Below are 24,104 nucleotides of genomic sequence, written 5' to 3' on the forward strand. Positions count from 1 at the left end.
ATTGCAGTATGTTAGAGCTGTCCATGATGGAAAAAAACTTACAACTGTGTGCAACAGTGTTTAGGTTACTGGACTAGAAATTGGAAGGCTGCTGGGTTAGCCCACTTATTTGCCAGGTTGCCACTGTTGGGCCCTTGAGCAAGGCTCTTAAGAATCAGTTGTGTGGATACAGTGACAATTGTAAGTTACTTTGGATAAAAGTGTCTGCTGAATGCCATTAACGTAAACTCTCTTGCTGTGGACAGATTTAAGGCTCCACAGATTTTAATTTAGGTTTAACTGTTTAACTACCAGATCTCTGAGGCTTACACTAACAATGCCTTCATACTTGCAGTGGACACATTTTTGCATGTTACATTTTCCTTTTATAGTATTCTGGGAAGGCTTTGGCTAGTCATGCTGGTTGCACTAGCAATTTTCATCTTGACTAATTTTGTCTCATCCTTGCTTTTGTTTATTAACAATAGTGCTGATTATTATAGTTGGCTTTTAAGCTCAAATGCTAAAATCTTTTCCTCTAATGACCCTTCCATTTGCAGTAAAACATTTTAGGCTTCACTGCTTTGCTTTTTAAAGCTGCATTAAGTAATGTTGTGTGATATGACAGCTTTTTGGAGGCTCACTGACACGAACAAGCTTGATGTATACACTCATTTTGTCGGTTTAGTAATTAGTCAATCATGCAGAATCATTTAGAAATTAATCACTCGCGAATCACTCAGACATTGTCATTATGCGTTATGAGAGAAGCTGCAACTGATTAACATGTTTAAAATATACATTTTATGTAAACCAGGTCTTCAAGATGTAAATTAATTACATGTAAAGACAATATAGAATCATTGTTTTGTGATCATGAATATTGCTTATTGCACCTAGGATTCTTGATCCTAGCACTTGCCATTTAAACCTGATTATAACAGCTGGTCACGAAACACAAATGCTAACTTGTGCCAGATTGTCTGCTTCTGTTATCAATGCCCAGATTTATTGGTTGGTCTTTGCCTGTGTTTCTTGCCATCAAATTTCATCACTCTGCAACAGGACATAAAACATACATCTGATTTTGAGCTGGATTTAAACCCTTGATGCTTTGTTATACACCGATCAGCCATAACAATAAAACCACCTCCTTGTTTATACACTCACTGTCCATTTTATCAGCTTCACTTACCATATAGAAGCACTTTGTAGTTTTACAATTACTGACTGTAGTCCATCTGTTTTTCTACATATTTTTTAACCTGCTTTCACCCTGTTCTTCAATGGTCAGGACCACCACAGAGCAGGTATTATTTAGGTGGTGGATCATTCTCAGCACTGCAGTGACAATGACATGGTGGTGGTGTGTTAGTGTGTGTTGTGCTGGTATGAGTGGATCAGACACAGCAGCGCTGCTGGAGTTTTTAAATATCGTGTCCACTCACTGCCCACACTATTAGACACTTCTACCTAGTTGGTTCACCTTGTAGATGAAAAGTCAGAGACGATCGCTCATCTATTGCTGCTGTTTGAGTTGGTCATCTTCTAGACCATCAGTGGTCACAGGACGCTGCCCATGAGGTGCTGTTGGCTGTATATATTTTTGGTTGGTGGGACTATTCAGTCCAGCAGTTACAGTCAGGTGTTTAAAAACTCCAGCAGCGCTGCTGTGTCTTATCCACTCATACCAGCACAACACACACTAACACACCACCACCATGTCAGTGTCACTGCAGTGCTGAGAATAATCCACCATCCAAATAATACCTACTCTGTGGTGGTCCTGTGGGGGTCCTGACCATTGAAGAACAGCATGAAAGGGGGCTAACAAAGGATGCAGATAAACAGATGGTCTACAGTCAGTAATTGTAGAACTACAAAGTGCTTCTATATGGTAAGTGGAGCTGGTAAATGGACAGTGAGAGTAGAAACAAGGAGGTGGTTTTAATGTTATGGCTGATGGGTGTATGCCGTTTTAAATAAGGCATACAGAACTAGGTCATGTTCTAAAACACTTTGTGTGTTGAGCTTTTGCTGCAGCAGACTTTTGATCTCTTGTCCTGTTGAGTAGAATAGTGATCAATGTGCACTATGTGCGTTTATGTTGCTTTGCTGCCCTCGATTGTACACTGTGTGCATAGCACCTCAATGGATTCAAGACTGCTGTCTATCCAGCTGTGAAAGAGATTGGTTTTGTTGCCCTTTCCCTAATAAGCTTCCCACCGAGCCTGTTAGGCCTCCCATTAATGAGATTAATGAACTCCCAGATGAATGAGACACCACTCGGATCGTTCTCATATACCTCAAATAACCTCTTCTAATGCATGAACGTCTTTTTTTATTATAATTATTCGTTTATTAGCAGCATGGTTCTTCCTGGAAAGCTCCGCCCTATTCTAGTTACACAGTTTATAATTAATTGGCAGTTAAAGCTTATTTTAATTTCACTGAAAGCCCCTCATCTTCCTTATCACTCACATTAACGTCCCGCAGTCCTGAGTTTTTGACTGACCTCTCATTTTTGTCCCTCTCTTTCTTTCATTTCAGCTGGCCATGAAGCACAAATGCTAAACTGTGCCAAATCTCGGGGGGGTTCTGCCAATGATGCCCGTCGCACTTGCAGTGGATGGATTTTAGATCTTATTCTGTTAACAAAATGATGTAAAACTAGTATTTTGCCAGTTTTAATTTTCTACATTTGTCTGACATCTCAAGAAGGGGAGTTGAAGTCTGGACTATTTTGAATTCTGCTGATTGTAAGTGCCCAAAAACAAGTATAAGGCCTTTTCTTTTTAGGCTTCACCTCCCTTTTTTCTGTTTTTTCGTACAATGTGGGGAACAAGTGCAGAGCTTACTGGGCACCAGGACGCAGAACCATACAGAAGGAAATAGGACACGTTGTATAACATTACTGGTGGATGTACACAAGACAAAATTATTTATTAGTCTATACACCCAGTGATTTGACTTGCACCCCTACAGCATTTTACACATTAGCAATGTAACCTAACTAAACAACAGCAGTGGGTGTTGAAAGAAATGACAAATGATACATTCATCTTTGCTTTAAAAATAACACAGCAGTATCACTCTTGGATGATGTGTTATATTAATACAATACTTTTGCTTACACGACCTTTCTAATACATGTAGTAATAAGTCATAGTGTATTCAGTAGTTCAGATTAAACAAAAAATGGTTTCATGTCAAATATTCAAATGTAAATAGAAGCATTTTGCTTCAACCGATTTCTTGTTTTCGCCATTTTAAATTGCACAGAGTTAATTTATCATGTAGACTTTATAATATTAACTAATTAACTAATTGGGATGTTGTAAGACATAAAATGTCCCTCTATTACCCAAGTGATCTGATCTTATTTTACAACATTCAAATTTAATATTTGGTGAGAATATTGCATTTTGAAGGTTACCATGAACTGCATAACTTAATAGTTTAGTCCCTGTAGTTTGTTACATAAATATAAATACATACATAAATATAAATACATACTCTAACTTACTCACACTAACATTTTATACACTGTAGTTCTTTTTATTATATTATTCATTTTGTAACAATGTGGTATTTTCCTTTTTAATGAACGTGTGTTATTTTGTTTTATGGTCAAACTAAACAGGTGTTTCTAGTAAACACATTTATGAATTAAACATGTTTAAACTTTGTGAATAAGTGATTCATGAACTGTTTCATTGTTAGGTTTTTTGGGACTTTCAAATTATTAGTCCCTAATAACTGTAGCTTAAAACCCCATCACAGGCTCCACCACACATGCAGCAGTTGCTTACTCTGTTTTTAAATGCTTTTTACCCTTTAATAGCATGGACACACCAATTATTTCCAGGCAGGAGCTTTACATATCAGGTGTGAAAATGTACAAAGTTCCTGATCAATATGTAAACATTACCTGTTACACTTGAGATTGATATTAAGCAGGTCTATTTGTTGATTATAATGGTTGTGTACAGCTGAGTCCATCAATTTCAGGATTGCAGAGCCAATGCTGTCTTGTGACAGCCTCTTTTTTTCCTTTTAAACATAGATAAATGGTTCAAATTTGTGTACAGCTGCTTGTGGTCAGGAAGTTAACTGAGTAGTTACAGCATTCTTTTTTCATTTACTATGAAACCAAAATTCTCAGATGAAAAAGCTTTTTTTTCCATGTAGATATTTGCCACATCTTTTTGATTTATGTCTATCTTTTAGTCCTAACAAAGTGGTGCCTTTTTAAAAACCTGTTTTATGCCTATTTAAATTCACGTTGGTTACAGTTAAAACATTCAGTAACTGTTGTGTTTAAAATGTTTTGTTTATACAATGCATAATCAAAAAAATCCCCTTATTATTAAAAATCTATTTCAATTATATGTTTTTTTATTTAGATCTTTAAATCTTTATAAATAAATTTTTTTTTTTTTTTTTTTTTTTTTCAAATTTAAAGGTGCAGATTAGTTTGGTAATAAAGACATATTGCATTATACAGTACCAGAACCCTATAGGGCTGCATTTTGTGCTTCATAGTGATATTGACACATTGTGTATGACCGAAGTACATGTGTGAAAATAGAATCAACTAGTGTGTTATTGTAATACCCTATTATTCCTGGCTTAATGTTGTAATGTTTCACAGTTCCTGTGTTTTTGTCTTTTGTGAATGTCTGAGAGCCGGAGACCACACGTCTGTTTAGGTCTCCTTGATGTTTGTAATATTTGTTTACAGTTTGTTTATGTAAATCTAGTGTCTGTGATTTCAGTGTTGTTACGTTAGCTTTGTGTAAAAATCACACATTAATGTCCTACCAGTTTTATTTGTGTTAAACTCTTTAAATGTGTCATTATAAGTTTGTACCAAAACCTCACTAGTATGAAGTACTTAGATGCAGCCTTTTGACAGACAGAATTTTGACAGTATTGTTGGTTTACCCACTTAACTAAATAGAACTGTGAGAGCAGATATGATATGTATATATTTACATTATATTTTTTACAATCCAACAGTCCAGACTTCAGCCAGACAGTCCAGCCGGTAATTTTTACATATAATAAATGATCGCATGCTTTTCACAACATTTACTGAATGTTATTTTTCCAGAGTTTGCACTTTTCCCCGCTTTTAAAGCACAGATGTGTGGTGTTAAATAAGTGTATAGTTTAAATAGTTTTGCCAAAGACTGCCATTGTCAAAAGAAAGAACTTCTAAAAACTTATATTCATTAAATCACACTCTTAACTTTTATGACTCTTCATGGGCTTAGTAATATTAATAATAATAACTAAAAAAAACATAAAGGGCAAGGTTAATTTTAATGAAATATTTTAGGCTTGACAGTCATGCAGTCTTAACGTGATCAGTTCTTCAAACAAAAAAATATATTTAATTCCTTGTAACTGTAAATATTTTAGTCTGATTTTGTAATGGATTCTGCATTGTGTAATTTTCTAAATCTTACAAATTGCCTTTGCACTTCAACCATACATCTTGTTTGAGCAGTATATGATGGTGGCAATATTTATCCTGAGTGCCAGAGTGTACTGTGTGAAAGTCTGATGTGTTTAGTCTGTAATGTCTTAGATTAGCATTTCATTTTCTTTGTACTACACTGAAACAAACTTCACTTTTGTCCGTACTCCTGTTTAGTTCACTCGTGTTTTAAAAGCCATGAAATAAAAAACGTCAAAGATTGTGGTGGTTTGATTTCTTTAGTTTTTGCCATTATGACTTGTTTGTGCAGAACCTAGGTTTTAGAGGATGTTAGCGTTAGATCAGTGGCTAAGGTAAGGTACTGGACTAGTGAAGAAGCCGGTTCAATCTGCACTACTGTCCACATGCCACTGTTGAGACCCTGAGTAAGGCCCTTAACCTGCAGTCGTTTGCATGGTATTCGGTCATAACTGTAAGTTGTCTTGGATAAAAATGTCTGCTAAATGTCGTAAATGAAATGTAAGAGACAGTGTGCCCAAGTGATTTTGTTTCAGTGCATCTCTACATGCTCTGTTATCTCCGGTTTCCCCCACTGTAAAACAGTTCAATTAAATAATGATACTGTTGGTTTAGCATTTGAGAGTGCAGGAGTTTGTGGTAAAATGTATGATCTGAGTGAATTAAGTGCCTTGTAAAATACATTGGGCATGGTGATGATGTATAATTAGGGTGTCAATACATCAGGTTTTAAGGCAAACAGGCCGTGTTTTCATCTGCCTGTAAGCAGTCCGGCACAAGTCTGGCCTCGATGGACACGGATTTGTCCTCCTTTGAAGGCCAATGGGATGCTTGTATCTGTCATAATGAATTTTCCTGTCATTGGCTTACAGACATGCCAAAAGAAATGACTTGTATTTCAGAAAGCCACCACTTTCCATGAGGACATCCACTTTATTGTGGAACATCCAGCTGTGAAATGCTAGTTAATTAGTTTTAATAACTGTTCACGCTGTCAACATGCCAAAACTAAAAACAACATACAGCTCTGAGGGGTCGGCTCACCATCCTTTTATTTCAAAGAGTAGGAAAGATGAAATTCATGTTATTTGTTGTGAAGTATCTATCACAAGTAGATTCTAAAGGAGTTCATTATTAAGACATATATTCTTGGTTATTTTGTACACATTACAATTACATTAATTTAAGTATTTAATTGTGTGTGCTTTAGACACTATTCTGCCTACCCATTGCCACGCCCTCCTTGTTGGGGTCATGGAAGTGTCCACTGTATGTATAACTCGTGCTCTAGTGGGGGCTTTTCTGATCTTTTTCCTCCTCTGTTGTTCTCTGTCTCTTTCCACTTGATTTATTAATTTCCCAGTGAGCCCTGCTGTGTGTATAATATTAGAATGAATTAAGAATGTGCTGTGTATATTCGCAGGACATGCTTGCAGGGTAAATAGCCAACTTGTGTCAAGTAATGCTTCTGTGGTAAGAATACAGTCTGCCACTAGAAGGAGCTAGAGGATTAGTTTGAAGTTTAGCTTGCTCTGAGCCATTTTAAGCTTTGTTCTTACACATGAATTAGATTATTAAAACGGGCTGCAGGTCAACATATAAGTATTGCTTGATGGGAATTTAGTATTTACAGCTATACCATTACTCCTACTAGCATACATGATTTGCACTAGTTATGGAGATCCCAGTTTTGTAGTTTTGTACACACACCGGTCCTACAGTACAAAGTTGTATGACTATATACTTTGGGATGGTACCTACTGGCATACATTTGGCTGTGATATAACCTGTAATGAGTTGATATTGCTCTTTTAACTAATTTAAAGGGGGACTTCTGCAGACCTGATAAAGAAAAAAAATTGTAGATGTTTTCTAGCTTAAGTTCAGATCTAAAAAAAAAATACAGCAAATGTCTGAATGGAATGCATCAAAGATACACTGTGGCATAAATGTATTTGTCCCTTTTCAAAACAAAAGTGATCCACTGTACATGTTAAAAGCTCTTAGTAGAAATCCACCAATGTAAAAAAAAGCTGAGTTGTTGGAGGAGACTGGTGCTAGTCCTAAACCATTATTCAGAAAACTCAACTAAGACCTTGTTTAATAACTTAATTATGCAATTAGTGTGATGACATACTTCTTAGTATGCTATTAATTTGGAATGCTGCTAAAAGCAGAAATAAATCATGTACTATTTTGCACTAAAAATATTAAAGACTTTTTTAGAAACATGTATTGATCAGTGTGTCTCACGACATGCAAAATGATGAGCTTTTACTTAAAGTAATAGTTTTGTTTGTATGGAAGAAGCAAATAAACAACTAGTTACAACTGCATAGAGAGAATACTGAATGACAACCGAAATACGCAGGCCAGATGTTTTTAGCAGTATTATTTTTATGTGATAAACATAGAGGTTTATATAAGCACACTCTTGAGATACAAAAGCTCTCAATAAAATAGTTAAATTAAAACCTATTTGGGGGCGGCTCGGTGGGTAGCACTGTCACCTCACAGCAAGAAGATCCTGGGTTCGATCCCCAGGTGGGGTGGTCCGGGTCCTTTCTGTGTGGAGTTTGCATGTTTTTCCCGTGGGTTCTCTGCGTGGGTTTCTTCCAGGAGCTCCGGTTTCCTCCCACAGTCCAAAGACATGCGAGTGAGGTGAGTTGGAGATACAAAATTCTTCATGACTGTGTTTGACGTTAAAACTTGTGAACAGATGAACCTTGTGTAACCAGTAACTACCTGTTTTGTCATGAATGTAACCAAAGTGTAAAACATGACGTTAAAAATCCTAATAAACAAACAAAACCTCTTTGATTAAAATTGTGGAGAGGCTTCTACCTCTCAGCAGGGAAATAAACAGCTTCTCAAGTAGAAACACTACTTGTGAGAAATCTAATATCTGATTAAATTGAATAGTTTTTCCATTATAGTGTTACTTGGGTGCATGCAAATTTCTTATTAAGAAACCTAGTCTAAGTCTAATTTTGTGGATATTTAGTTATTCATGCATGTAGATGTATTACTGCAAAGTAACACATGGAACTAATTTGTTTATTTAGTTTTATATGTAGCACATGATAAAACCTGTTTATTCACACATTCGAACATTGCAGTTCCATTGTAATAAGGGTAAAATAAAAGCATGACCAGTTGTGTTTAATAATTAATATGCACATTTATAGCATAGACAGGATAATGTATTTAAATCTTCAGTGTAAATGTACTTAGTTTTATCTTAGCATGTACTGGAGTAGAGCACCTGCCCCATATGTGTGAAGTGTTTTATTCCCACTGTGTATTGTGGACTAGGTGTATAAATATGGCACATGAAAAGCTGTGTAACCTTCAGTAGAGGAGCACACAGGAGACACATTCTGTTAATTATACATAGTTTGCCTCTCTCTCTCTCTTTCTCTGTAAAGCTTTCCCTAGTTCCACACTTGTGATTACAGGTAACACCTTTCTCTGGGTGAGAGGTAGGAAATGCTGAAGCTCCTCCTACTGTTAACTCATTTCCTGTGAGTACTGTGCTTTAGGCTTTCCTGAAGGTGATTCATCCAGTGTACATTTTCTACTCCCCCATAATATCTGGCAGGATGATTCAAATTTACACTTTTGGAATCATGCATGTGTACAGGCTGGTAATTACTGTTTTCATTTCAGCTTACCTATTAATGTGACATATACTGTGACATAATTTTATGATGATGTTTTCTGGTTTCAATTTGGCTGTTTTTTAAATACAGTTAAGTAAATTTTTGTTTGTTTAAAAAAAGAGTCAGAAGGCTTTAGTAATGTATTCGTCAAAAACAAGACTGTGGGATGAATGGGAGGTGGATGGATGGTGGGCGCCGGTGCAGGAGTCACCTCTGAGTCCTGTTCACGATGATTTGGCACTTGCATAAGGTGGTGCAAGGCAGAGCAGCTGCTGCCTCTAAATTTGGCGCTGCATCCTTCTAATTGCCTTTGGCTTCACATGGAGAGCAATGTCAGCTGCACTGGAGTAATCAGTCAGTATCCACCGAGCATCGCCCTTGTCTAAAACAGCACAGATACATTTATGTTTAATATAGCTGAAGCTTTGTACTTTGTTCTATAACCCCAATTGCAAAAAGTTTATGTTTTGCCTGTTTCTGTGTTGCCTACTCTTCGTCTTCTCTCCACGCTTTGGAATCAGGGCATGTCTATCAGATATGGCTGTAGTACAACAGATTGGCTGAAAATGGAGCATAATGTTCATCCAATCTGTATAGAAATCATTTTAGGCACAGATTCTTAGCCAAGGTGCCTACATAGCCGGAAGGTAGAGAACAGAGTAATAAAGCTATGAATTCTTCAAGCTGCCAAAGTGCTTGCCACAACCAGGCCATGGTTTTGACCAGGTTTGAAGTAGCTGGAGCAAATGAATAGAAATATGAGATCTGTCTCACATTAAAAGGCCTGTAGATATGTGGCTCCTCTTGTAATGATAGCCTGCTTTCTCCTCAGCTCACAATATACCATCCTGCTGTCTGATGGATGAGAGTGAAAATCAAACCTGTATTTGCATTTTCCTTTGGCCAAAAGTGGAGATGCTTATTAAGGTTTTCAAAATCTGTCCCTGTTTTAGTTATATAGATAGTAGGAGGGATGTGTTTATATGTTATTATTAAATAGCATAGTGTGTTCTGCATGTATGCCACGAAGAAAATGGAAGGTACAAGGTACCAAAAGTGTGACATCTTAAAGTGCAGTTTGAGCTCTTTAAGCACCAGTACATACCTGACCTCACCCAGCTTTTAGGTAATTTTCACAAGGAATTTTCCAGCCTGTACTGAAGTGAATTCAACTTGGTTAACTGATCAGTATGCACACATGGTGTCTGATTTGGCAGACAGCATTGCCCTTTGTGTTAAATAAAATAAAACAGGACAGAAAACAAGTATTTATCTATTCTTGCTTTTATTTTATTTACTTGCAGTGCTGTAAGTAATCAAGTCCTTCCTTACACAATCAACCAGTTGCCCAAATGTTTTGTTAACTGGGTCTAATTAGAACACACATCTGGGATGACATAAAATGTTATTAAAATGTGAAAGGAATGGGTTTCAAATCCACTTATATATATATATATATATATATATAATTTTCCCCATTTTTCCCCCCCAATTTTCTCCCCTAATCTAGTCGTGTCCAATTACCCTGAATGCGTCCTCTATACTGATTCGACCCTTCACCGCTAACAGAGGATGCCTCTCAACTGACATACACCCCCTCCGGCACGTACAGACTGCATTTTTCACCTGCACGAGTCGAGTTCATACTGGGCACTGTGTACGGAGGGCCACACCCCCATCAGCATTATTCCTCAGCCCTGTGCAGGCGCCATCAGTCAGCCAGCAGGGACCGCAGTTGCACCAGTTATGAGGACCTATGATCCGACTTTTTACCCCTAACCCTGAACAACAGCCAATCCAGTCGGAAGGCAGAGCTGAGATTCGATACGATGTATTCGAAACCCCAACTCTGGTGCGCTAGCGTACTTTACCGCTCAAAAGCCTCAAAGCCACTTTTAAGACACAAAGACTCCAGCAAAGATGAAACTGTGTTAAATCTTTCCAGAATTAGCCAACCAACGCACCAGCGAGGAGCAAGGAAGTCACTATAGATGTCACACATCTATAAAACTGCAGGTGTTACTTTCTATTATTTCATTTCAGTATTTGAAAAAAGACTTAGTATTTTGGCATACTGTTAAGTCAAAACCACTGCTAACCAGAATAAACATAAGAGCTTGTCACACATTTGCCAAAAAGACCTTGACCCCCAAGACTTATTTTATGGTAATATTATGTAAGCAGCATTTTTTTTGGGTAGAAATGCCTTGTTGATGATAAGGGTCAAAGTTTGTTTGTTTTGTTTTATTAGGATTTTAACATCATGTTTTACATTCATGGTTACATTCATGACAGGAACCGTAGTTACTTATTACACAAGGGAGACACAGGGAGAACATGTAAACTCCACACAGAAAGGCCCCGGACCGCCCCACCTGGGGATCGAAGCTGTGAGGCGTCAGTGCTACCCACTTAACCACCATGTCGCCCGATAGGGGTCAAAGATGACCAATTACTGAGCTGATTGGAAGATTTACAACTGTAGAAAGCAAAACCTTTGGGCGAATGGGCTACGACACCATATGATCACATCTGCTTTAACTTCTTTTAGCCAACAACAGTAACCCAAGGCTCACTACAACAGGACAGTAAAAAATACATTGTGAAATGTGGATGTGAAAGCAATTACTATGTGTGTTGTTCAATGAAAACGTGATGTAAATCAGTGATGACTCCATCATATTTAGAATTAAAGAATATTTCAAAAAAGAAAAAAAACATAGTTCAGACTGTAAAACATCAAATATTGTAGTTGTCTCTTTTTTTTTCTAAAAGAGGATTCAAAAATCACTGCTTTCTGTTTTAACATGCATGCTACATACCATCCCAAATTCTCTACAATATTGATATTGACATAGATCAGAAATTTTACCCATCTACTACCAATTCTACCCAAGCAAAAAACATCAGATTCTAGTCCATTATTTAGCTTTTTATTCCTGGCAAGGGAAGATTCCTGAATAATTAATGATCTGAGAAGCCAAGGCAGACAGTGTTAAGCCGTGTGAAGACACTGCTCGGGAATGGAGCTGTTAAAGGGGAAAAGCATGAATCAGTTGTTAGAGGAAAAAATTTGGAACAGTGAGATGTGTAATACTTGTGAACAAATACAAATATTTTATGGTGGCAGTCGGGATGTGAACAAGTGTCGCTCCAGCCAGCCCTTTTGTTCCAGCTGGGTTGTCTATCTCTGTCCATGGCACGCCAGCATGAGGAGCAGAGGGAAAACCCTCACTGGGCGGGGCTCTGCAGCTGGTGTGTATCAGCAGTAGTGTAGCATTGCTGCAGTGCTTCTCTGGCCCTTGAACACCATTGATTACATTTATCAAATTCAACCCTGCTCTGCATCTACGTGTACCTACGATGCATTTTGGGAGGGGGGAGGAAGTGGAAGCTTTTTGTACTTACTGCAACCTTTCAATGCCAACGTAACAGCTCAGAATCCTCTCCTGTGTTGCATAATAAGATCGGAAAGTACTGTGATACTTTTTTGTGGACTCTCTCACCTACACACAGAAGCACACACTGAAACAACAGGGACTTTTTCAGCTACACATTTTTGTTGGGTTTTGAACATGTTTTGGGTCATTGTTTTGCTAAGTGGGCCAACCTCAACCCAGTGTTGGTAGTCTGTATTGTAATTTGGTAATGATAATACAGATTGTATTGTATGTATTGGTAATTTGTATTTATGAAGCGCTTTTTACTATTAGTACTTTCATAATGCTGTGTATCCTTACAAGGTTGGAGTTAAAAAATCATAAGAGAGTCTCAACCATTTTTAGTAGCTGGGATCTAGTATTTTCTTTCATCTTTCTTTATCTTTTATCTTTCTTTCTTTTATCTTTATTTTCTTGCTTTCTTTCATCATTCCTTCTACTATAAACCCATCTTAAGTATTAACTGCCACTAAATCTCTATTTGTTTCTCTATCTGATGAGAAAACCCGACTTCAGTTTAAGGCAGAAATACCTTGGACAGGGTGCCGATCCATTACATGGCTTCATCCATTGCTCCTCAGACATAGTCAATCATGTCTGTGCAGATGCCCAGCTGGGCAGTAGTACCACTGAGATTTCAACCCGGATCTCGGTGGTGAGCTAGCGTAATAGACTGCTGCACCGCCCGAGCACATATTGCCCCAACAGTCTATAGTATATTTCAGTCTACAGATATTTTAACAGATTGATTAATTCACTTTAATACATTTTACTCTCATTCAAGTATTCTTACTAAGTAAAATTTGGCCTCTGTGTTACATCATATTCATACCCCTGTAAGACGAACCTTCAGTAAGAAGAAGTCATGGATTACATTTTTGGCATTTAGCAGACGCCTTTATTCAAAGCGGCTTACATTACAATTACAGTATACAGTATACAGAGCAACTGAGGGTTAAGGGCCTTGCTCAAGGGCCCAACAGCAGCAACCTGGCAGTGGTGGGGCTTGAACCAGTGACCTTCTAGTGACTAGTCCAGTACCTTAACCACTAGGCTACAGCTTGCTCTATTGGGGCAGCTTACCACCTAATGGCTTCTTAACAGTGAGTGGACTTATATAAACCAAAATGTTAAACATTAAACATAGTTTTTTTTTTTTGAATTTTTAGACTGTAAGAGTGTCTACTAAATGCCAAAAATGTAAAATGTCTTGTTAAATGTATTATTTTTCATTTTATTTTCATCAACTGCTTTATCCTGGCCAGGGTTGCGGCAAGTCCAAGTTACACCAAGAAACACTGGGTGCAAGGCATGAATTCCCTGACCATGGTGCCATCCCTGATCTTAATAGTGGCAGGCTGGTGTAATAGACCTGCGTCACCTGAGTGCCTTCAATTATTTTTATTTTTTTGAAGTTAACTTTATTGCAAGAAAAGATTAGACATTTTATCATTGTTATTGCCTGATTGTGAGATAATTAACCAGAAAGACACTTTGTAATGACTGCTTTACCAATCTTTACCAAGAATGCCAATAATTCTGGAAGAGACAATAAATAAGATTTAATTGCGTTGAGTGGTCACATTCTGCTGTAACCCAGTCCACCACTACAGGGCAGTAGCACTCAAGTAAGGCGTGTCTGAGTGTTGGATAATCTTTAGAGGTTGGCAGTGGTAGTAGATGTCAGTGTGGAACAATTCACAGGGTGTAAAAATAAGCTGAGCTTTCTCCTTTTTCTTTGTTAGAGTCACTTGTTCAGCCCTCTCTGAGATCAGCGCCTTTCAGGTCTCAAACCAATTCAGTCTTCTGCTTTCCAGTTCAATAATCATTGATGCTTAATTTGTCAAAGTCCCCAAGGATTCAGTTTGTAGGTAAAATGCAGGGTTTTTATTCATTCATTTTGTGTAATCACAAAGGAATCACAAAAAGAACAACGTGTCTGTTTGATGGCAGGACAGTGTATTGATGTAGACTGTCTATTTATGGTGCAGTTTAATAACGTGCTTAACAACACAAAATGGCAAGCAGATTAAAAAAACGTGTCTACCCCAGTGGGGGCTCATTTTTGGTGATTGGTCTGGATGCATGTCATAGAAACGTGCATCTGGGGTGAACGTGACAGGAACATGTATAACAAAAATAAAAAGAGGATGTGTTCATGAGAATATGTATAGCCTTACAATACATTGTTGTTTTTAATTACATTATGTGTGTATTAAAAACTGTGATTAGTTTACTTTAATATTTGTGGTACAGTAAGAAAAAACCTTTATGAGTGATATCAGCTGTTAGCCATCATCTACCAGAATGCTATATTGTTAGCTCAACTAGATTTGGAATCTTCTTTTGTATGTTCAAAATATAAAATGCTATATTTTACTTTTCCCCTTTGATCTTTGATTGCAGCATCCTGTCATTGTTATACATGTGATTTTGGGGGGATTTTTGGCGGGACGGGAGGGAAAGACAACCTTTTGGTGGAGGGAAAAACAGAGAACTGTAAATACATGAATGTTAGTTTATCTACTCCGTAGTTCCTGTGTCTCTGTGTTCCTGTGGGTTGGTACAAGCAGATCTGCAGTAGTTGCATTAAGCTCACACTTGTCTCCATATGAGGGGCCACTGCAATGCAGCTCTGCTTTAAAGCCGCCTCCAAAAATACACAGTCCTGATTGTGCTGCTGCTGGTGGTACTGGTAGTTCTGTGTGTGTTACAGAACGAGTTAAAGCTGTGCTGTCAACCTGAGGGCATTGAACCTGAGTTTAATTACAGTTATTAGCACTGAAGAAATGTTCAAGAACATATAAATGATGTTAGTCTGGTTCTTGTTTATATAGATGTTTACATACGATTCCATTGCAACTGTTTTTAACTAAGATTCAGTTTTGGAAGTTTAAACTAATTTCCACTTTCTCGTTGGTGTTTTCTCCAAAGTCAAACGCAAAACACACAAGCTCATCTTCAAGCTGTTTAAAACATCTCCTAGTGCTACTTGCCCATCTCTTTGTGTTTTATTTTTTCCTTCACAGAAAGCTTGTGACACTATATGGACAAATGTATTAGGATACCCTTTTTAATAAATGAGTTTAGATACCTGTATTTCAAACACCCATTTCACCCATTCCAATCAGATCTATCAAATTAATCAATGCTGAACTGTGGTTATAAGTGTTTATATGAGTTTGTAAGAGTAGCCTCTGTCAGGGTGGTGATGGGGTGCGAGGTCAAAAAGAGCTGTCTTCCAGTGATGTGTCATTTGACAGGCTAATAATGCCACAAGGCTCATACTCAGTTATACCCGCATGTGCACGTCATGTTAGGAAGGACAACCCACCTGATGAAGGACACCCACCACCTGCTTACGGACCAGCCTTAAGACCCTCATGGACAAGGACTGCAGTTGGTGAACAAGGACCATGAAGGAATGGATTGGATGACACATGTACAGATGGGAGGGAGATGATCAGCAGTAGGACTGTTTATTTAATTTTAGAGTTGTCTAGTGATGTAGTGTTGTGTGTGTAACGTGTGTATCTGTAAGACATCACTCACAGTGTGTTGTTTGACACTTTAAAAGAGTTCCCAAGTGCAAATTAGGTACAACAGTGGAATATACTGTAGATGCAAATAAGTTTTACACAGTAACAAGGACACACACACACACACACACACACTGATTAAAAACACACAAAAACTACAAGAGTGTAAGTAACTTCCTTGTGTGGAAAACCTGCTGCTTGTTTAGTGAGTCCCAGAACTCTGCAGGCCTAGCCAAATATCTTCAGGTATATTCCAGTTGACCCTTCCCGTGTTTCTTGATCAAAAGTGGTGTGTAACATGGATTCCAGCCATGGTTTATATAACACATCACAGCTAAAAGTTAATTGAACATTGTTATTGAGTTTCCAGTGGTTTAATCGTGTTGTAATCCAACTTGAGCTCATACAGACTAGCAGTATAGGTTTTGAGATGCACAGCTTAATAAAGGGGCTGAATATTTGTCATGACTATTAACAAAATGTCCTGCTACTCTAAAATACAGGACTGATTTTCTTACTTAATTTGCTTGATTAAACCGATAAAGCAATTGCAACTGTATATCCCATCTTTACACTATTTAAAATGTATGCACCATTATTAAAATTAATGTGTATGAATTATATTATGTTTTTTATATATTTTATATAATATTTATGGCTGACTAATTTAGGGACAGAATGACAACTTTAAACAACCTCCCAGCTTTGTTACAGTGGCGTAGCATCAGGTGCAGTTGTCTCCGGTGCTTCTTCTTCTGCTACATCTAGAGATGAATTAACTCCCAGGCTTCCAGGCCTCTGTATTAGCTGTTATCATCTGCTGGCAAACAGCAAACACATTTTATTACTTTACTTTGGAAGTGCCCGCTTGGGGAATTTGTTTTGATGTGTTTTTATATTTTGACAGAGATGGTTAAATGAATTGATTTATGTATTTGGTTTATTTACTTGCTTTAGTTGTGTAATTATGCTGCATTGTTTGTGTTTTGCTAGATAATACATTTTTGTCACTGGATTAATTAAAAACCTACCATATGCTTTTAAAATACTGCAGATACCATTTCCCTGTGCACATTTATCAGGTTAACTCATTAATGTGTTGGTCTATTTCAGCTGAAGCTACACCTTTGTATATGGTTGCTCTTGTGGTGCAGACTTTTTCCATAATTGAGCTGGGACTGCAGGTCTCCGACCAAGGAAATTGCACCCTGTAAATGCCTTGTTTAAATAAGCAACATAATATTTGTTTTAACATTACCGAAGTCTTTGTTTTAAATCTAATATTAAGTTTACGTTACTGAACAAAAGTAATATATCTTCAGTTTCAGTTCTCAATGGGAATTGGTTTAGGAGTTGTCATTAAATGAAAGACTTGATTAAAGACTAAAGACCACCTGATACCTCATATTCTACTACATCACAACACACATCAAAGGCACTAATATGAAATTGGTTTCCATTTTGCTGCTTTAATCTTACCTTTTATTAGTTCAGGCTTTATTTTGTAAATAATTCTGGGGGTATACATTCATTTAGCCATGAAACTGGTAGGTCACCAATACTGGATGATGAGACCTGTCTCTGTCTTAAAATTGTAGTTCCAGTTTATCCCAATAATGTTAAGTTGAATTAAGGTCAAGTGTCTGTGCAGGTCAATCACATTGTTCCTCACCAAACTCATTATGGATATACACTTATTATGGAACTCACTTTGTGCAAGGAACATTGTCATGCTGTGGGTGATTTGGAGATAATTCTCTTTCCTTTACTGGACATAAGGGCCATCAAAAACATCAAAATAGCCCTGGACTGTTATTCCTCCAAATTTACAACTGACGCTAAGTTCCTCAACTGTAATCGTTTAATAACTGTCAATATTCATCTGTCAAATGGTAAAGCATTATATTCACTGTTTCAGTAAGGTGCTTGCCATTCTAAATGTTGATCTTAGTGTTATGTGGGGTGGCTTGACAATTAAAACCCAATTTCTGAAAGTCCTGACAACCAATTTTGGGGTAATTTTGCTTTCAATGGCAGTTTCAGTTGTCTAGCAAGGTAGAAATGTGGTATTTGTCTATATAGTTTGCATGGCTTATTGTTTAATTTAATGCACATTAGCTATATGTGCAACCGAAATAGCCAGTAGTTAGATGTAGTTTCACATACCATTGACTACAAAGTGTATCAATGTTCACATGTTTCCTTTTACACAGACCCACAATTGACAGTCTTGTAGGGCAATTCACGTTCACTGATTCCTTGAGTCTATTTCAGGTATTGACCCATTCTGTTGTTCACCTTACGGGCCACTCATTTTTAAAGGTTATCTTGACTAGTTTACTAATTGGATAATTAAAAAGCCAATAAGAAAGGCTTTCAGCCTGGTTTCCTCTCATTTAAGAGTTCTCATTATGACACACTGATGAAGCTTTGCAATAATCAGTCTGAACCATGTAGCTATTAAAAAGCTTTTGGTCCCATTAGCATTGCTGTGGCATTGTGTATATAAAATGTGGATTTAATGGATAGGGACATTCCTTTCTAAAATAAATAAACCAGTAAGTGCACTGACATGACCAAATTCTTTTAACACGTACCCCTACATTTCTAAACAGATAGCATGAAAATTTAAAGAGGTTCATTTAAGAGTGCTTTGGGGTGCAGGTAATCCTATGAGTAAGGGAAAAAAGAGGAGATCCTGTTCAGCACTTTATAACATCCTAATGCATGCTCTTTACTGAAAAAAATCAATCCACCTGGCTGGTGTGATGACTCCAGCACCATTGGCTATGAAGGAAAGTTCTAATTGATTCTAGCATGACATGAACACTGTCAAAATAAACGTTCATGTAGTAGCTGCATATAATGTGCATATGTGTGTGGATAGGTCTAGCATAGAATAACTGCAAACTTTTAAACATGTTTACAAATCAGGAAATGGTACTTAATTTTAAATTTGTCTTAACAGTCTTAACAGTTTATTTGATGAATTGTAACTGTATCTCAAGTAATATATAATTAAGTCATGTAATGGTTTATTTAAAAATATATATGTTAGACCAAAACTTAATGACTTAATAAGTCATGTTTTCAGAGAAAATAATTGGGAAAATATTTAATACCAGCATTTGGGTGAGAGCATGAACAATGTATAGTTAAAGTGTCTAAAAAATAAATTTCTTATTATTACTATCTTACTATTATTATTTGGTAATACAAGGACTTTGACCAGTAATCCTTTGGAATTAATTTTGTACAATGTGATGAAGTAATTTTCATCCACTTTACAAAAGGACTGCCAGTTTAGCCAGAGAGCAGTAGTACAGCAGTCTCCAACCTTTTTTGCACCACGGACCAGTTTCATATAAGATATAATTTCACGGGCCAGCGGGGGCGAGGGGGATTTAAAATTGAATAACTGTAGAATGGAAGATCAGTGTGAATCCTGAGCTTTTTTCGCTGCAAGGAGACACTGCTTCCACCTAGTGGTGACTGGACAATAACACCCAAAGAGTACTGTAAATTTAATTGCTCTTGTAGCAATCTCTAATTATTTATTCTTTCTGTGCGGCCCGGTAATAAATGACCCTCGGAGCAGTACTGGTCCGCGGCCCGGTGGTTGGGGACCACTGCAGTAGTATACAGCTATTTTAATGTTGCACCACTGTTTGCTCCAGATAGGACAGGGTCATTCACTGGCATTAGTTTTTATTTTGAACCACAACAGTGTTACTTTAATAGTGTGACAAACCATCGTGTTCTACATCTCAAGTTCTATATCTCATCAGACCACTTTGTGTCATTTTGTGTCACTTGGTGTCTCAGTAGCTATATTTAGTGGAGCGATCTGACTTGGGCGACATGGCTGTAATTATATATTGTCTTTACTTGTTTGTTTACTTTGTTTGATAGACTGATTTAAGCTTTGATGTATGTTTAGCACCTGCAATTAGAAAGACTTTGACTAATCTAGCTCATCAGGCACATTCACAGCACAGCCAGTTGTGGCACTCTTTTTAACCAAAGCTATAATGGGCTTTACTAACTAACACGTAGTTTATTTTTGCAGAACAGGAACTACCGGGTTGACCATCATTCTTACCTTATTTAGTTTTAACAAGCAATCACATCATTTACATCAGAAGTTGCATGAGAGGCATTAACAAAGCAAACATTTTTCTTAAGTCACAAGTAAAAATAATTAATGGAATCGTATGAGTGGAGTGAGTTTGCTGTTACATCATATTCATGCAACAAAGCAAAATGATAAACTTACTCAGTCACTTACACTTTCTTAACCGCTTATTAGGGTCGCGGAGGGGTGCTGAAGCCTATCCCAGCTTTTCAATGGGCGCAAGGCACACAGTAACACCCTGGACGGGGCGCCAGTCCATCGCAGGGCAGACACACACACACACACACATGCACACACCCATGGGGCAATTCAGTGTCTCCACTTAACCTGACTGCATGTTCCTGGACTGTGGTAGGAAACCGGAGCTCCCGGAGGAAACCCACGCAGACACGGGGAGAACATGCAAACTCCGCACAGAAAAGACCCTGACCGCCCTGTCTGGGGATTGAACCCAGGACCTTCTTGTTGTGAGGCGACAGTGCTATATGGCCACATTTGTCTTGTCCTGGAAATGGTCCTATTATTTTTTAAAGGTTCGTTAACCTCACTGAAAACGAGAGATTGATCGATCAGCCTATTTTGAAAAGACCTTAAAAAATCAAGCATTCATTATCGTTCCCGCTTGTTAGTCAGTTATTGCCATTTTAAAGGGAATTATATTAGGATAAGTAATTACCACAAAGAGTAGAAATCTATCTAACCTGAAGTGTCTTTTTTCCATGATCTATAGAATTTTTTTGTGTACAGATCTTTCTAAACTGAAAGTATTCTGTTCCTTTTTAGCTGCATTTCTTTCCTCACACTTGCATCAGACAAATCTGAATTAAAGTTTACTATTTCATCATTCTCTGAATTTGTCTCTTTTTCAGGAGGGGGTAATTGTAGGTCTGGTTTCTCACAATTAGCTTCATGTTGAGCAGAAATAGTAAATAATTTCCTTAGTCTCCCTCTGTTGTGGCCATGACTCATATTACTGTATCTTATTTTTGTTAGAGTTTCATTTTTAAGCTAGGAATAATTTCCTTTTTTAACTAAGAAAAATCAACCTGTTTATGAAGTTCCACAGCAGATCAAATGACAACCTGGCAGTGGTAAGGCTTGAACCAGCGACCTTTCAATTACTAGTCCAGTACCTTAATCGCTAGGCTACAACAGCCCTACAATTTCAGAGCTTATAATCAACAGTCAATTTAGTGAACATGGACATCTCTATTGTTCTGTATGCAATGAATCACCTGCCGGAACATCCTGTGAGTCTTTGACCTCAAACCGTGAGCGAGGTTTTCTTATTCCATTTTGGGGCAGCACGGTGGCTAAGTGGGTAGCACTGTCGCCTCACAGCTAGAAGGTCCTGGGTTCGATCCCCAGGTGGGGCGGTCCAGGTCCTTTCTGTGTGGAGTTTGCATGTTCTCCCCATGTCTGCGTGAGTTTACTCTGGGTGCTCTGGTTTCCTCCCACAGTCCAAAGACATGCAAGTGAGGTGAACTGGAGATACAAAATTGTCCATCACTGTGTTTGATATAACCTTGTGAACTGATGAACCTTGTGTAATGAGTAACTACTGTTCCTGTCATGAATGTAACCAAAGTGTAATATATGATGTTCAAATTCTAATAAACAAACAATATTCCATTTTGATTTGCCCTCATAATCGTATTAGCTCGATCTATAGCTGAATATTGCAGTTGGATACCGACAGTCTTTTATCACCATCTCCTTTCTTTAAATTATGCCTGGGTTCTTGCCAACTCAGGATCCATACCCTTCAAGGAAAGCTCATTGATTTGTTGTTTTGTGGTCTTGTTGCATTTCTTGTCTTCAATTTACTTTAACCAGATGAGAAATCATCCTGGTGGCACCTCATCAGCTCAACTTTGCAATTATACCCATCTAATGCCTGATCTGTGTCTTTATTTCTTTCTTCTGTCCATTGCTCATTTTCACTTTCTTGATGTACCCCCCTCCCTGCCATTTTCAGGTATATATTGCCAGAACATCAGTCTCTGATAGCACCTCCTCATCTCTGTCTGTCTTTTTTTTCTTGCTTTTTTATTTTTTCAACCCCCCTCAGGCACGCAGCAATACTGCTGATGCAGCCCCGCTCAGAATAATTTGTTTAAATGACAGATTAGGAGGCTAACTTAATTTGTAGCTGATACACTGTGTAGTGTTGGTGTGTGAAAGCAGGGGGGTTGCTTACTGGGGCATGCGACTGTTCACTATATAGCTATAAAGGGGCTGAGTGGAGAAGGGATCCTCATCTTTAGATTGTGTAATAGGCTTCCAGTCAGGTATACCAGGACCACACTTTAATTGAATTCTGCTGCTGGGGAAACTGACAGGCTTCACTGGGTGCTCACTGACTCATTGATCAGCAGGGACAAGGCTCAGATATACATTCGGTAGCGTGACCAATCAATCAAACAATTAAGCTGCCCCTTGCAGTCACCCTTATGCCATTAAGTCTGACTCGTGAATGGCAGCTCATAAAATAAATAGCGGCTCACTACACCAGCCCAGACTGTTCCGGACTTCTTATCCTACTGTCTGGAACAGAGGGCATACCCTCACATATATTATACTGTCATGTAATGTACTGTAATCTCTGGATGGAAGGAGATATCACCAGCAATACACACACACGCGTCTCCATAAGCTCAGTCTGATATGGCACTGAATGCTTTACTAAAGCTTGCAAATCATGTTGGTTAAAATACTGTGAGCTAGAACAACAGAATAAATGTACAGTAATTTCACTCCAATATAAAATAACTATACAATTCTTGTGATTCATTAAATACACATTTTTATTGGTGTTAATTTGATCTAATCAACATTGAAATGTTCTTACCAAACACTTTATTTATTACACTTATCTGGGACCCCTACTGACCAGATGATGTTTGAGAGGTGGATTACTCACAGAACTGCAGTGACGGTGTGTAGTTGTGGTATTAATGTTTTATTTGCAGCAGTGTTGTTGGTATTTTAAATAAACACACACCCTGTTAGCACTCGTTGTAGGTGTACCATCCCGAAACTACAGCTGTTTTCTTATTTTTATGCACAATGTGTTAATCCTGAATGTTAATCTCTCTGATCACAGGATGCTGTTGGCTTTATAATTTTGGCTGGGGCATTATTCCTCTCCCAGCCTTGACACTGAGGTGTGTAAACCCCAGTTTTTAATCCCAAAATCCACTGCACCTGCTACACTTATACAACACTGACTACCAGGTATTACCATGTTTGTGTCATTGCAATGCTGAGATTGATCCACAACCCAATTTATATCTGGTTAGTGGGGGTACAGGAGGTGACAGTGTAAAGGTCCATAGATAGACTATAGTCAGTAAGTGTATACCCACAAAGTTTACCAGTATGGTAGTTAAAATAACCAATAGGTGTACCTGATAAAGTGCTTGATAAGTGTATAATGGTCAATTTTGTCTTAAGCATTAAGTAACAAAAATATATATAGTGAAATATATTTTAGGGCATAAATAGCTAGTAAAAACTGCCTAAATGAATCACTGAGTCTGTAAAAGAACATTAAAAATAAAAGAACATTTAAAAGTATTAATGGGGCTTATAAATAAAAATCAATATTTAAAGAAATTGCAGAGATTACAGTTTGTGTTAATCTGGATTTTTTTCTCATTTTAAAGCCTTTAATAAACCATCAATAAGCATTTTTGTTAGTAAAATTTGGCAAATACTATCAGGTTTTTATTATTATTAGCAACGCCCAGTATTGAATAAGTCAGTTAGGTAACTTTAGTTAAAAACACCAGTATTTAAATTAATTTTATAAATTCATTTAGTATCCAAAAATAAAAATCTTGATGAAAATCTGATTTTTGTGGAGCTGTGTGAGCTGAGTAC

The 24,104-nt window shown here is 37.6% G+C and overlaps 1 protein-coding gene across 4 annotated transcripts in view; it reads left to right on the plus strand.

Annotated features, from left to right (window-relative positions):
- Positions 1–4,243, plus strand: part of stxbp6 (syntaxin binding protein 6 (amisyn)) — a 97,835-nt gene extending 93,592 nt beyond the window's left edge. For all 4 annotated transcript variants that reach the window (XM_063007801.1, XM_063007802.1, XM_063007803.1 and 1 more), the window contains one exon: positions 2,530–4,243. In XM_063007801.1, the coding sequence (XP_062863871.1) occupies positions 2,530–2,553 (24 nt within the window). In that variant the 3' untranslated portion in view covers positions 2,554–4,243. The remainder of the gene's footprint in view (positions 1–2,529) is intronic.
- Positions 4,244–24,104: the final 19,861 nt, after the last annotated feature.

This window comes from Trichomycterus rosablanca, chromosome 13 (assembly GCF_030014385.1).
Source record: "Trichomycterus rosablanca isolate fTriRos1 chromosome 13, fTriRos1.hap1, whole genome shotgun sequence".
In the NCBI taxonomy this organism is placed as follows: Eukaryota; Metazoa; Chordata; class Actinopteri; order Siluriformes; family Trichomycteridae; genus Trichomycterus; species Trichomycterus rosablanca.